This window comes from Epinephelus moara, chromosome 18 (assembly GCF_006386435.1).
Source record: "Epinephelus moara isolate mb chromosome 18, YSFRI_EMoa_1.0, whole genome shotgun sequence".
Classification (NCBI taxonomy): domain Eukaryota; kingdom Metazoa; phylum Chordata; class Actinopteri; order Perciformes; family Serranidae; genus Epinephelus; species Epinephelus moara.
This window is the reverse complement of record NC_065523.1, coordinates 21,267,477-21,281,152: the sequence shown is the minus strand read 5'-3', so window position 1 is coordinate 21,281,152 and position 13,676 is coordinate 21,267,477. Positions and strand designations below refer to the sequence as shown.

Here is a 13,676-nt window from a genome sequence, read left to right as displayed (position 1 = left end):
CACTCATCCTCTGGGATCAGCTGGGGGCAGTGTGAGGAGGGGGTAGGGGCAGGATTGAATGAGTGGGGGTCTTTTTGATGTCCTTTAATCCCTAGAATCAAAGCATAAACAAGCCCCTATATCAACAACCAAGCCCACTCGACCTCTTTTGCTACAGACTCCCAGATAGCAGAGCATCTGGTTCCACGGGAGGAGACTTTCACTCCTTGGGGCGATAGAGAAACAGGAAGCGGTTTCTACTCAAACAACAGTTCTGACATTTCTTTGAAACAATCAGGCCACTACCAACAACACTGACTGCCAGACTAGTGTGGCGTCAACACCTAAGTGTTTACTGTTCCCATAGCCGAACCATAACGTTACCATTTTGATGGGTTTATGCCGGAGGTCTGCATCAGTCACTGGTTTGTCCTGGTCTTTGGAGACTATGCCTCTCTGAGTGAGGAGCTGCAGCAGGGCGACATTATCTTTGGGCTGTGCCTCAGCTCCGGTGACCCCCAGTAACAGGCTGTAGGTCCGGCAGTAGAGCTCCGAGGACTGCAGGAGGCGCGTGACTGGCGGTTTAAGGTGCTCCTGCTCATACTGGTCACAGTAGAAGGGGTCACGCAGCTCTACAGGGACGTTTTCTGCCAAGGGACAAAGACATACAAACACAGTTTGATAAGTTCCTGGAGCAATGGTGCTACTTGAGAACTGTTTGCTATGATGATTTGTGATCCTGTATCTATTTTCAAAAACACTGTAACGATATTTAACTGTTTAGATTTTTTTTTTCTCAATCTGTTTACTTAAAGAATCCCGCAAGCACATTTATTTTATATTTTTACTGATATAGGCATATGTTAATTCCTTTTCTCAGACTGCACAAAAAGGAGTGCTATGATGATGTTGGATGATACGAGGGCTGTGATAAATACAAATGCAGATCCCACTGTTCTGAGTGTATACAAAAGTACACTTTTTTAAAGCATACAGTGATGTGCTCTTTATACTATTATTAGATTTAGAAAAAATACAGAATCACAATACATCGTAATATACTAAATCATAACCCCTATATTGTGATATGTATCATGAAGCCAGATTCTTGCCAACACGAAGCGCTAATGTGTAGATGTATAAATAGGATGAAGTTCCATATGTTTTAATCTTGGCCCGTTCTTCAGTCAAAGATCATCTTGTGTGTGTTTTACTGTCGCTGGCGTGGAAACCTGCAGTGTGCCAGGTTTGGTGGCAGATTAAGACAACTGGTGCATACCCTAGAGCTGTAATCATATGAGTGAGTAGAGCAGAGCAAGCATCAAGGTCAGTGGGGCATGCAGAGCTCAGAGGTTCACATCTGCAGATTACAAGATGCTCCGTCCCTCGTTCCTTCACTCTTTTTAAAGCCTTTGCTTAATTTTCGTGCAAAGCTTCAGTGAAAATTGCTCTTACAGATCTACGCAAAGACGAAGTAAATCTCAGAAGCAGAAATAAGCAACCTGATTAAAGCCTGCAGCCTCAAAACTATGAAGAGGCTTCAGTGCTAATGTCTGGGGGGGTTTTTTCCGCTTTCCTGGCCTGGTAAGTGGGTCAGAAGTCTACTTGGCCAAAGTTAATGTTGACTTACCCCTGTACAAATTGTCTTATTTATTAATGGTTATCAACCAATCCCACTTGATCTGCCAAAACATAGTTAGAATTTAACACCACCTGACTGAACTCCTGTTACAAGGATAACTGAAATGTTGGCTTGCATAGCTCACAAACTTTGTCTTCACTAGGGCTGCAAAGGTGAAACTATAGCAAGCTGCACCTTGTCAAAATAAATCAAAACCTTTATGACTGGACCATGTGGGAATTTAATTTGAAAGGACAGACACAGGAAATGGCCACGCTCAGCAGTCAGACAGGAGTCATGTTACAAACGAATCAGAGCCAACAGATATCTTTACTTTCTTCTGTAAATATTCAGTCTGATAAATACAGAAAAGTTGATCATTTTAGTGCAGGGCTACCCAGAGCTTTACATCTGTCCCACGGACGATAGGCCTACACACTTATAAACAGCACCTGGAAGAAGATCAGCTCTGCACTCAGGATTTCAGGTAAATAGGTTATACGGTGCTTGTTAAGCAACCTGCCGCAGCGCTCTTAAAAGCTGGCACAAAAAAGGCACAAGAGTAGTGCCAAGAGCCCGACCTCGCATTTTCCAAGCGGTTAAAGACACGGCATGTGAACGGCCCCTAATTTCGAGGGCTGGTACCTGAGGTTATTCCACAGGCTAGTTAATAACATGTTGGGCAGGATATCCAAAGTGTGGGATCATTTTGAAAAGGTGAAGGACGAACCCTAGGTGATATGTAAACTCATCTTCATTCGTCGACTACAAACATGACGTATCATCTGAAACATGTAAGCAGCTACATGCCCATTAGTCACTTAGCACAATCATTACTGCTTTGCCGACAGCATCAACTTAGCACAATCATTACTGCTTTGCCGACAGCATCATTAACAGGTGGCTCGCTCAATGTGTGACGTGCACATGTAGATAAAATATAGGCCTATATTAATGAAGGTTCATTAGTACGGTTTTGTATTTCTCTGTAATGTAGCACAGTGTTAACAATGTTACTGATACTATTCTTTCTCACACCTTTAACTCAAACCACTGTGTTGCCCTGCCCAAAATATATCATTTAATAATTAAATTAACATTGGGGCGTCGGTGGCTTAGTGGATAGATCAGGTGCCCCATGTACAAGGCTGATGCCGCTGAAGCCCGGGTTCGACTCCAACCTGTGGCCACTTCCTGCATGTCACTCCCCATCTCTCTCCCCCTTTCACACTTGTCTGTCCTGTCGATCAAAGGCTAAAATGCTCAAAAAAAATCTTTAAAAAAAATAAAAAATAAATAATAATAATAATAATTAAATTAACATTATAAACATATGGGCGACTAGTCGACTAATGGCCCTAAATGACGACTATTGTTCGACTAGGAAAATTCTTAGTCAGGGGCAGCCCTAGTCTTTACCCACCGCCATTTTCTCGTGAGTGCCAGACTGTTACAGTGCATGTTAAACTCCGTAAAAAAACTATGTGCTGATGAATTTTTTTTCGTTCGCTTGCCCAATTGAGCAAGTGAGTTGCTACATTTACTAGTCCAACATGGCATTTTACCTGCCCCAGGCAATTGGGCAAACCTTATTGCTGAACCCTGCAAAAGCAAAGTAAAAAACTCAAATTCTGTCTCAACTCAGACAAGTAGTGAGGCAGTGTGCTGCACTCACTACAAATGACTAGCTGAAATTTTTTAAAGAATCTGTTCAAACTGGTCTTTAAGATCGCAGCAAACATTATTCTAAAAAAACAAACGCTAGACACACCCTCTGTGAAACTGGTTTTCCTGCATCCAGACTAAACCAGCAGCAAACTCAATAGCGTGTGTCTCTGTGCAAACACACTGGAATAAGCGTTAAAGGGCCTTTGGGAAAAAGTTGTCGTGCTGAAATACCAGCAGTCTGGCTGAAAAGAGAGCAGAGAAACTTATGAGTGCCTTAGACTAAGCCTAACAGAGAAACAAAGGGGTTATTACAAGGGAGGTGTCACTGTGTTGCTGTATCATTATAACGTCATGTAATGGATCCACTGACAGCAGACAACAAAACAAAACGCCCAGCTTCAGAGGTCAGACAATGCCCTGTTCGCTCTCACTCTCACTCCACGATGACTATAGATGTCAGACAATATTGTCAGTCACGCCACATGGTGTGTTTTGTTGTAAATATGCTCCCGTGTGCCAGAACAACAATGCTTACTTTACTGCTGTAAACACTGAGACACACCCACCAAAATGTACACCTTTGGCCATAGCTCAGCGTATTTACATAATACATGTAAAAGAAAAAAAAAAAAAAAAAAGTCTTCCCACGATGACGTGTTAAAAAAAAAAACTTCCCCAGAAGGCAAAGCAGGATGCAAATGCCACAACTCAGCGAGATGTGAGAGATCGATATGAGCATGATTTCCCTATGAGACAGTCTCACCATGAATGATGACTTTGTGTCACAGAAACAAACCCAGTGCAAACTTCCAAAACTGTGTACCTGCACAAAAATAGCACCAATTACAGAATAGCGCACACAACTACTGTTAAAAACCTAAAGGGAATAGGAGGTAATAAAAAGGTTGACCAGTTAACCCTTAAGTTAGGAGTGATCTCCCTGCTTCACTCACCTGTGCTAATAACATGTTAATAAACTTTTGACTTTTGCCTTCTTACTCAACAGCAGATAAGCACTGACCCTATAACCTGTGAGAGTGACAGAGCGACTGTTGCTCCAGTTTATGCAAACACACAAGCTTGTGTTTTTAATCTAAATACTTCCCTGGAGGTCTATTGATGCCAACGTTATGGAGAGATCACATTCCTTTTTGCTTGGGCTTTGTTACATGTAAAGTAAAGAGGTTCGAGCAAGCACACTCTGGAGATTTTAACCAAGAGACTTAGTATTTTTCAACCTGGACCCTATTTTCTCATGTTTTGTGTCTATGTGACTAATGGAAACAGCATTTGTTAAAAACTGGTGAAGTACTGAGCAAGAGTGCTGCACCCAGCAGCTGCAAACAGGCTGCAAAGTAATCCTATGGGCCAAAGCGCAACGTCAATGTTTGTCGACAAAAAGTGCTTGTTTTTGCGCTGACAGCTTCAGATTGTCATCGTAAATGTCTGATAACATTATGGAAAGTGTCACAACAGAGAAATAAAGCATTTTGTTTGATCTGATCTGTTTGTTATTGTGTCAAACCAAGTCTCACTCAAGAAGGAGTCACATACTGCCATCTCACGAGAGCTGTTGTTGAGTTGTTACAAGAAGACAATAAACAGACCACATCTACGCTAAAAAATGTTCATTTTGAAACAGGGTTTTAAAACGAAAACAGTCTCTGTAAACACAAGCGTTTTAGCACTGTTTAAGAAATAGTCTCCGTCTATATGACCGCATGACCATTCACGCGCACTGGGCACTTAACGATGTAGACAGGAGGCAGACAGTCTACTATGCAGTTGGTTGCTTAGTTACAGACAATATTACAGAGAAGGCAAAAATTAAGACCAGAGTTTTCTTTGCTTGGACCAACGAAGAGGGGGAACTGTTCATGAAAGCAACGTAAGTATAAGGCGGTCAAAGAAGCAGAGCACATAGAGTGCCGAAGTCACGCCCCTTCCAGTGAAGCTCATGGGATCTTAGATCGGAAAAAATATGAATGGCAGTGAATGAGGAGAGAAATATTATCTTTTGGTCCCATTTGAGTTGTGACATGAAATCCAAATATGTCGTTAATGAATTTAAAACATAAATTTTAAGGTCAAGAAAGTCATACTTTGTGGTAAAACTGTTGAGATATAAGCTTTTGAAAAAAACGTAATTAGAAAAACTACACTGGAGGCGGTCGCGTGTGTGATGTCATAGCCTTGGCTCGCTTCCAGCAGCTTGGAGTGACTGCAACCTGGCACAAAACACACAGACATCTTCGATCATAAATCGATTAATCATAAAACAGTGGAATTTCAGCGGGGAGGCCAAACTGCAGGAAGCGAGCGAAAGCTATGACGTCACATACGCGACCTCCTCCTTTGTACTCGAGTCTTTCTAATTAAAAAGCTTATATCTCAACAGTTTTACCACAAAGTATGACTTTCTTGACCTTAAAATTTATGTATTAAATTCATTAACAACATATTTAGATTTCATGTCGCAACTCAAACGGGACCAAGAGATAATATTGCTCTCCCCATTCACTGCCATTCATATTTTTTCCGATCTAAGGTCCCATGAGCTCTACCGGAAGGGGCGTGACTTCGGCACTCTATTGGGAGTTGTTGCAAAGCTATGACAGTGACATATCAGAGTGGTACCAGGAGCATTATCCATCACTGGAGGAAGCCATGGCAATAAGAAATGATTGGCGCTACCTTCACAAGAAGGATGAAATCACAAAAGTATGAAGGCCTAGCTTTAGTGTTTTGGCTTGATATGTTGTGACCGACAAGACCCAATTGGGAAGCGAATATGGGTGTCTGCGACATCATTTTAAATCTCTCTGCTTCCACACATCCAGACCGAAATGCACCCTGGAGTTTTCAAACTAAAATGGGGTCAGCAGTATTTCAAAGGTCTTGGGTTTTGAGGTTCCAAAACACCAGGGTAGTGTGAACTCTCAGCATGAACGAAACAATAGTTACGCGTTTTAAAATGAAAACATATTAGTGTGGATGTAGCCTGCCAATTTCTCTGCAGTAGCGCTGCACTATTATTACACAAAAACAGCCAAGAAAGACCACAGCGCCATTTCAGTAATGAGCTCATACACACAATATTTAGTTATGTTAAACTGCATTAGCTATTGAAATGTACAGTGGAACCGGTGCAGCTTGCCATTATGGCTGCAGTCAGTTGAGCTGTGTTAGCTCCTCTCTGTCCTGACCTGCATTGCTTGATCGCCTGCTGATAACAGGAGCCATGTGTCCTTCTACTTCATTGACTGATTTAGCCGGCGAGCTGGTCATGTCATAGACATTACCACACGTGTCTGACAGTAATCAACAGACAGAGAGCAGCGACAATACATCCAAACAAACGCTGGTTGAAATCAGCCACAGTTTAAACCAAGCTGGCTCCTTTGGGTAAAAAAAGGTTCGACAAGACCCCAACCACGCACCCCTTCTCACTTCACATTTAAGTGGAACAATCAGCATTGGATTTCAAGAAGGTTGTCACAGTAACAGTGCACATTAAGTGGTTCTCACTGTTAATAACATGGCACAGCGGTTTGCAAAACCTGCTGGATTTGATTTGAACTATCAGGCTGCTAACTGGAACAACTCAACACAGATGAAATAATTAAGAACAGCTCAGATATCGGTTAAAAATCCATTGGTGACATTTATTTTCTTATTATGCCACTTCTGGAGAACATTTTACAAATGAATAACTCAGCATTCATGTGTTTTGATAAGACTGTTGGCTGTGGGGCTATAAACATCCTCATCATGTGGTGGGAAGGATCAAACACAGATGATTATCCACTCTCATTTTTAGAACAAAGCAGGTACTGTGTGGTTGCCCCAAAATCTAGCAGTGGTGAGGGGGGCTATGTTAAAACCCTGCCCTACATGTGACCACTAGTTCAAAGTGAAATGCTAATGCCAACATAAACACCACAGCTTAGACGTCCCAGATTGTAGGAGATTGTCATTGGACCTGTCTACATGTTAAGACTGTATTATTTTGTTTACAACTAAAAGGGAACTAAGAGAGCTCAGGCCTCTACCAAGGCCAAATGTCCTTGGCAGAGGGAAAAATAGTTTGTGTATCCTCCCCGTGACTTAGATCCGCTCCGAAACTTAATGGGTTCTTCTTTGAACTGAACTGGAAACATAACCTCCTTGGCAAAGGTAATAATAACCCTGCCCAATATCAGAATATTTCATCAGCCAGCTGTAAAACATACAATTTTGCATTTCTCAAAATTAAACCTTCTCCCCGCAGACAAAATAATCGTGCAAATTAAGATGCACATTTCCCAAAAGAATGAGTACAAATCTGTACCTGCCTACCTATTAGTAGTTGAGGAGTTTTAAATCAGATCTCAAGAAATGGCTGTAAAATAATTTGTAGGTATACTGGCTTGTAAAATGTACAAAATCCTCAATAAACTTCAACTGCAGCTGCAACTGTACCGTTCCCTTGGTGAATGGCTGAAGCTGAGAAATATACATATACATGCATGCAGTTCAAAGGTATACTGTGCAGGAATTGTCAACTACTGTCTGTAAACAGTATCAGGAGAGAAATTAACAGCCATCTTGGTGTTTCTCCTCGCTCTATTTGCATTTTCTCAGTGCTGTGTCTGTGATTTCTGCTTCCTCTTGGATACATGCTGCTTAAAGTCTGGTACCTGGTCACTACCTTTTTATAAAGTCTCGACCTCTCCTGCACGCTGTGCCCAGGAACATCCCGAACACAGCAAAATAAAATGAGGTCTGTACAATTAGTCTGTACATTGTATTTTAGGAAAATCCTGCATAGAATACCCTTAAAATAGCATATGTGTTTGTGGAGTTACAGCGATTTACTGGTTTCAAGGTATACTGTGATATAAACGTTGGCGGTTGTCATACTGTGTACATTTGCTCATCTACGATTTGGAATAAAACGTGCAGCTGGACAATGAATCCCTTTACTTTAGTTATTTTCTAAGGGGAGACTTTTTACACATACTTTGAATAAAAAAAATTGTTTCAGTTTCAATTTCGTTTTCATTCCTTTATGGGTCATTCTGACTGATAATACTTTCTTTCTGTAATACTGTGATAACGTGAAACTGCAGTATTTTCTGAGACTGATATCGTACCATGAAAATCTCATACAGTTGCAACCCTGTGTTTCATTAATGAACCAACGTATGACATGTGCTCAGAGGAACAAAGCATACTTTAAGCTCTACACATCAGGCGTCTCTCTTCTCCCTATACATTCAAAGGTGCACTTACCATGCATATGCCATCCCTAACAGCCCTGTGTATCCTGTAACACATCATCACAGACAGTGCTCTTGTATTACATCAGCAACAGTAGCTTTAAATTGCATTAAAGGTCCAGTGTACACAGGAGCACATCCTATAGACAGAGAAAGCAATTACATTATGGGTGCTTGGGAGACTAACAGGACAACCTCGGATGACAAAGTGACAAAGTGTGCAGGATGCATTCGTCTTGGTATGTATGTATGTAAGTATTCGCCTTTCAAAGCTTATTCTGACCTCTGACCTCCTTGTGTGGTGCAGCAAATGCTTCTCTTACGGCAAAGTATCACATTATCTTAAAATACACTGATGCACTGTACAAATCAGTATCTGTATCAAGGGTTTTACCCAAGTCTGGAAGAGTTTCAGACAGTATGCCAATATGACCTCCTACCTATTGAGTAAACAGAAAGAGCAAGGCAACATCCTCCTCAGGTCCTTGTCCCTTGTTGACTCACCATAGTAACAAAGATTGGGAGAGGATGAGTAATCATTCCAACAGGATCTCAGCGTGATCTAAGCAGTTTTGTAGCTAGGTGGAGCTAATTTGCTAAAGAAAGTCATGTTTTGAAAGAATGCGGGTACAAGGCGGTTCGGTTTCACTCTGAGAAGCAAAAAAATATAGGCGAGGATACCAAAGAGACTGACGACCATAACAGGGAATGTGAAAACAAACAAGCAGAAATTATATAAGTAGTGTTAACGAGAACTACAAACAAACGAATTTGCTTATGCATATGGGAGGACAATTTAAAAGGTAAAAACCTGAATAAAAGAGGAGAAGCACATTAAATCCAGATACTTCTGCATTCCAGGGCTCACTGAACAGTTTGGTGAATATGAAAATGACGTGAATAAAATGCTACACCCTTCTCAGACACCTGATCTCAACCCAGTTAAACACCTATGGAAGATTCTGGAGCAACGTGTGAGACAACTCCGTCCACCACCATTTCCATAAGACCAAGTTATATAAACTTTCATCTTCATATTACTGACGTCTGTCTCTGATGGTTTCCTTTTGTTATATCTTGCTATGTTTGCTTTTCTTTCTATCTGCTGTACTCAGGTACATATATAAATAATATAAATATATAAATGAGGGAATATCTTGTGGTCGAATGTTGCTCATCCCTCCAACAGAGTTCCACAGACTTGGCAAGGTGCACTGAAGCTGTTCTGGAGGCTCCAGGTGCCCTGACTCCATACTAACACACTTCATGTTGGTGTTTCCTTTAATTTGTCACCCATCATATCATCCTTATAAACATGTCAGTTTACATGAACACCTTACTAAAGCGTACAAACCGGTGAATCAAGACTTTCTGGTCTCATTTAAATGCAAAGGTACGAGTCATTCTTAAGTGATCCATGAAGTCATCTGTCTCAACTACAAGGGCTGATCATTAATCATCTTGAGACATCCTCGCCTAACCACTTTTAATTCTACTAGATGGAAAACATATATTCTTAAATTGCATGTCCAGGGTTTACAAAAGAGCCTAAGACATTGTCTCGTAATAATCTGCCAATATCTACCATGCAAGTCTTTACATACATATAGCCTAATAAACCCAGATTCCAAAAAAGTTGGGATGCTATGTAAGGCGCAGATATAAACAGAACACAATGAAACACATTTAATGTTAAAACTGATAAAACTTTGCTTTCTGCATATATACACTCATTCTGATTTTGATGCTTGCAACAGGTTCCAATAAATTAGGGACAGGGGCATGTCTACCAGTGTGTTGCATCACCTTCTCTTAACAACTCCCCGTAGGTGTTTGGGAACTAAGAACACTAATGGTTGAAGTTTTGAAAGTAAAGTTTCTTTCTCAGGATTCTCAAGCAGGTGCTCCAAAAATCTTCAAGCTTTAAAGACTGTGTGTGCAAACAATGGCCTCTTCACGTATAACTACTACAATAAATTACTACTGGTAGTACTTTTCTATTTCTTTATCAGTGTGGATGTATTGAGTTAATAAATCTACACTGATTTATTGAGTTAATACCGATGTCTGATCTATATTTCATATGAATAGCTGCATTGTAAAAATGTGTAACGGGAACAATTTTGACATGCTGAATAGTTATTTTCCCCACTGCATGTCAAAAGATTTGCAAATCATTGCCTTCTGTTTTTATTTACGTTGTACACAGCGTCCTAACTTCTTTGGAATTGAGGTTGTACATGTGCAAAATACGAATAACCATTTATGTGCCAAGAAGAGTAAAATTGTATCTACAACATATATGAACTACAAATGGTGGGGAGGGGGCAGACCTCTACCAAGGCCAAATGCCCTACCTCGCGATGTTAAAGGAAGTAAAAAAAAAAAAGTGTGTATCCTCCCTGTGACAACAAACAAACAAACAAAACAAACAAAACACTGGTGGTAAACAACACTAACCAATTACAGTATATTAAAGCATGTAATGAGGTTTCATGCTGGTTCTTAATGTTATTATGAAACTCCAAACATAATGTTACCAGGCGGATCAAACAGTCTATAGGCAACACCCACATTGTGTGCCGCCTATTACTAGAGCAAGGAATTGTGCGGATGGCATGATCTCCTTTCCTCTCATAAAGGATGTTTCTGTGTTAAGCTATAGGAGACAGGAGAAATAATCACAGAAGCTCTGTTCTTTGGCATTTGGAGAAACTGTTAAGGTTAGGCACAGCTGTTAATTTGCCTTTTTTTGGAGATTAATTATACTATATGGGTTTGGTTGTAGTGAAGACGAGGGTCACAATTTGTATGGACTTTGTTTAAAACAGTATTTTGTGAACTGGTTTTCCTCGCTTCTAGCCTTAAACATTTTGGTGCTACAGTAACATAGGTATTCCAGTCCAAGCCTGTAAGCAGCTTTCGGATTATCATGACTGCACATGGACTCATTTTAGGGTAACCTATGTAGGGCAAGAGATCCTTTTTGATTGACATTTTTTTGACATCATTAGGCCCTTACAGGTTCCCATAGAAGCTACTGTCCATTTTGCATTGCAAAGACTCAGAGATTAAAAATGTCGCCTATTGTTATCATTAGGTTAATTGACCTGGAAGAGCCGGAGGACCAGATGACCCGGTCTGGCTCCTGCTGTGCTATCTGTTATTCTGCCCAGCTGAGTTTATGGGAAAACGTGATGATGTCATCTTGACTTTGCAGTACGGCTGATTAAGACAAAACTACACATGGACACATTCGTGGTCCTTCCTGTATCTTTGCATGGAGAGTGACTTTGACCGGAGGGCGTGGTTGAGTAGTGCTAAACAGCAGCACACAGAAGCTGCAGCAGCCTCCAGTCCTGGACCCAAGGCCTGCCTGGGATTGTGAAACACACAAGTCAAAAAGAGTAAAGCCAAAACTGAGTGTGTGATTCAAACCTTAACCATTAACCTCCAAATGAGCATTTATTTACATCCACATCCCAGGAATGAGTATGTGTTTAAGATTAGTTGGACAAAACAGTGCCCTTTCAGACTATTGTGCGTGCTCTTCTGGTGAAATAAAGTTAAAATGAGAAGAAAAGGGGCACACCTCTCTCAAACAGGACTGTTTCACTGTCCTCTTCGTGAGATCTAATCTTTACCAGATAGGACTCTAAAACAAAGAGACTTGCTATCACCTCAGGGTCAGGAGCTGACGTTGTTCTTAGACAAAACCTTAGGCAAAACCATGTCTTATGATTCGTATGACAAAATTATCTTCTTAGGTGGGTGTGTTTTTGCATCATGGTGGCTGGATGGGTTCTCACAAGCGCCTCTTGAGGTTTGAGGATAGTGGAAGAACCCCCCCCCCTGTCAAATTGCTCAAGGATTTCAGTCTTTTCACTCAGTGAACAATGAGTCATTTCCATGCAGTTATTTGATCCTGGTTATGAATTGCAGAGGAAACTGGTGCTCATTTGGTGCTACTGGGGGCTGTCAGAATGATACTGGAAACCATCTACGCCCCATGTGCTGTGTCTGTGTAACCGGATTAAAAACATACCCAGCAGCCTGCAATTTGTGCATGAAGCCTGGCGGCTAGAAATACGACAAAATGGGTTAGCGTGATAAGGCCTAGGGAGGAGGCCCGTTTCTCTGACACACACACACCTATAAAAATGTGACCACACATTGAGGGAGAACAAATGACATGTGTCAGAGTGACAAAAACCGTGCATGCCCCCCCCCCTTTCATATGCTGCTCTTTGTGCTGAAAATCGCTGAGCTATACACACACTGTAGTTTCCCTACATGCATGTGCTTGTCGCAACCCTGCTGAGCAAAATCCAAATATACAGCCGGTCAACAAAAGGATGGTGGTCTGCATACGACCTTACTAAATAGCATTACAACTCACCAGGCCCGCAGCCTGAACTCAAACCTACCTGCACTGCCGTAAGACTTTGCCAGTAGCCATCCGACACTTGCGCATATTTTTGCTTTAGTACAGTCATACAAATCCAATGGCTTAATGTCTGGGACCACAAAAGTCTTCCTCGTGTTGGGAGAGTCCACCATAGCGAGTCTGTAAAAAATGGGAAGCGGTGCTGGCAGAAAAAACGCTACAAGACAGTATAAAAATATTCAAGCAATCATTTTTAGCTGACTATTCCAGCCGACAGGGGCTGCTGGGAATACGAATGTGGGTAAGGGTTGTGTCGGGAAAATATCCGCCCCGGAGCTGCTCCCAAGCCACTTAATGTCCTTTTCTTTGCGGTTTTTGGAGGCGAAGTCCTGTTAAATCATGCCTTACGACCAAGCAAAGCCCCAATCCGCCGGGTTGTGAGTGAAAACCGGACTATTCCCCTCGTTTATGCCCTTATTCGTCCGCATTGCTGTGTAGTCAGTTCCCTGAACGCAGCTCCACTGAGAGCCCCGTCGATGACTGACTACCAGGTGCTCCACACTGGCATCACTCACTCATCCCGCCGGCCAATAGGATTTGAGCTCGGGCAAAGGGGGCGGGATCTCCCTGTGTGAACACGGACAGCAGGTGGAGGTGGTGTGTGACTTTTGCTACAGGTTCATCTGGCACACACACACACACACACAGGTGAACGCCTGAAGGGGCACCTTTTAACTGGGAACCTCTGTACAGGGTCTGT

The 13,676-nt window shown here is 41.7% G+C and overlaps 1 protein-coding gene across 5 annotated transcripts in view; it reads right to left on the bottom strand.

Annotated features, from left to right (window-relative positions):
• camsap3 (calmodulin regulated spectrin-associated protein family, member 3) overlaps positions 1-13,452 on the bottom strand; it is a 36,887-nt gene extending 23,435 nt beyond the window's left edge. For all 5 annotated transcript variants that reach the window (XM_050068818.1, XM_050068821.1, XM_050068822.1 and 2 more), the window contains exons 1-2: positions 12,957-13,452; positions 364-626 (exon numbers count right to left, since the gene is read on the bottom strand). In XM_050068818.1, the coding sequence (XP_049924775.1) occupies positions 364-626; positions 12,957-13,089 (396 nt within the window). In that variant the 5' untranslated portion in view covers positions 13,090-13,452. The remainder of the gene's footprint in view (positions 1-363; positions 627-12,956) is intronic.
• Between the last annotated feature and the right edge of the window lie 224 nt (positions 13,453-13,676).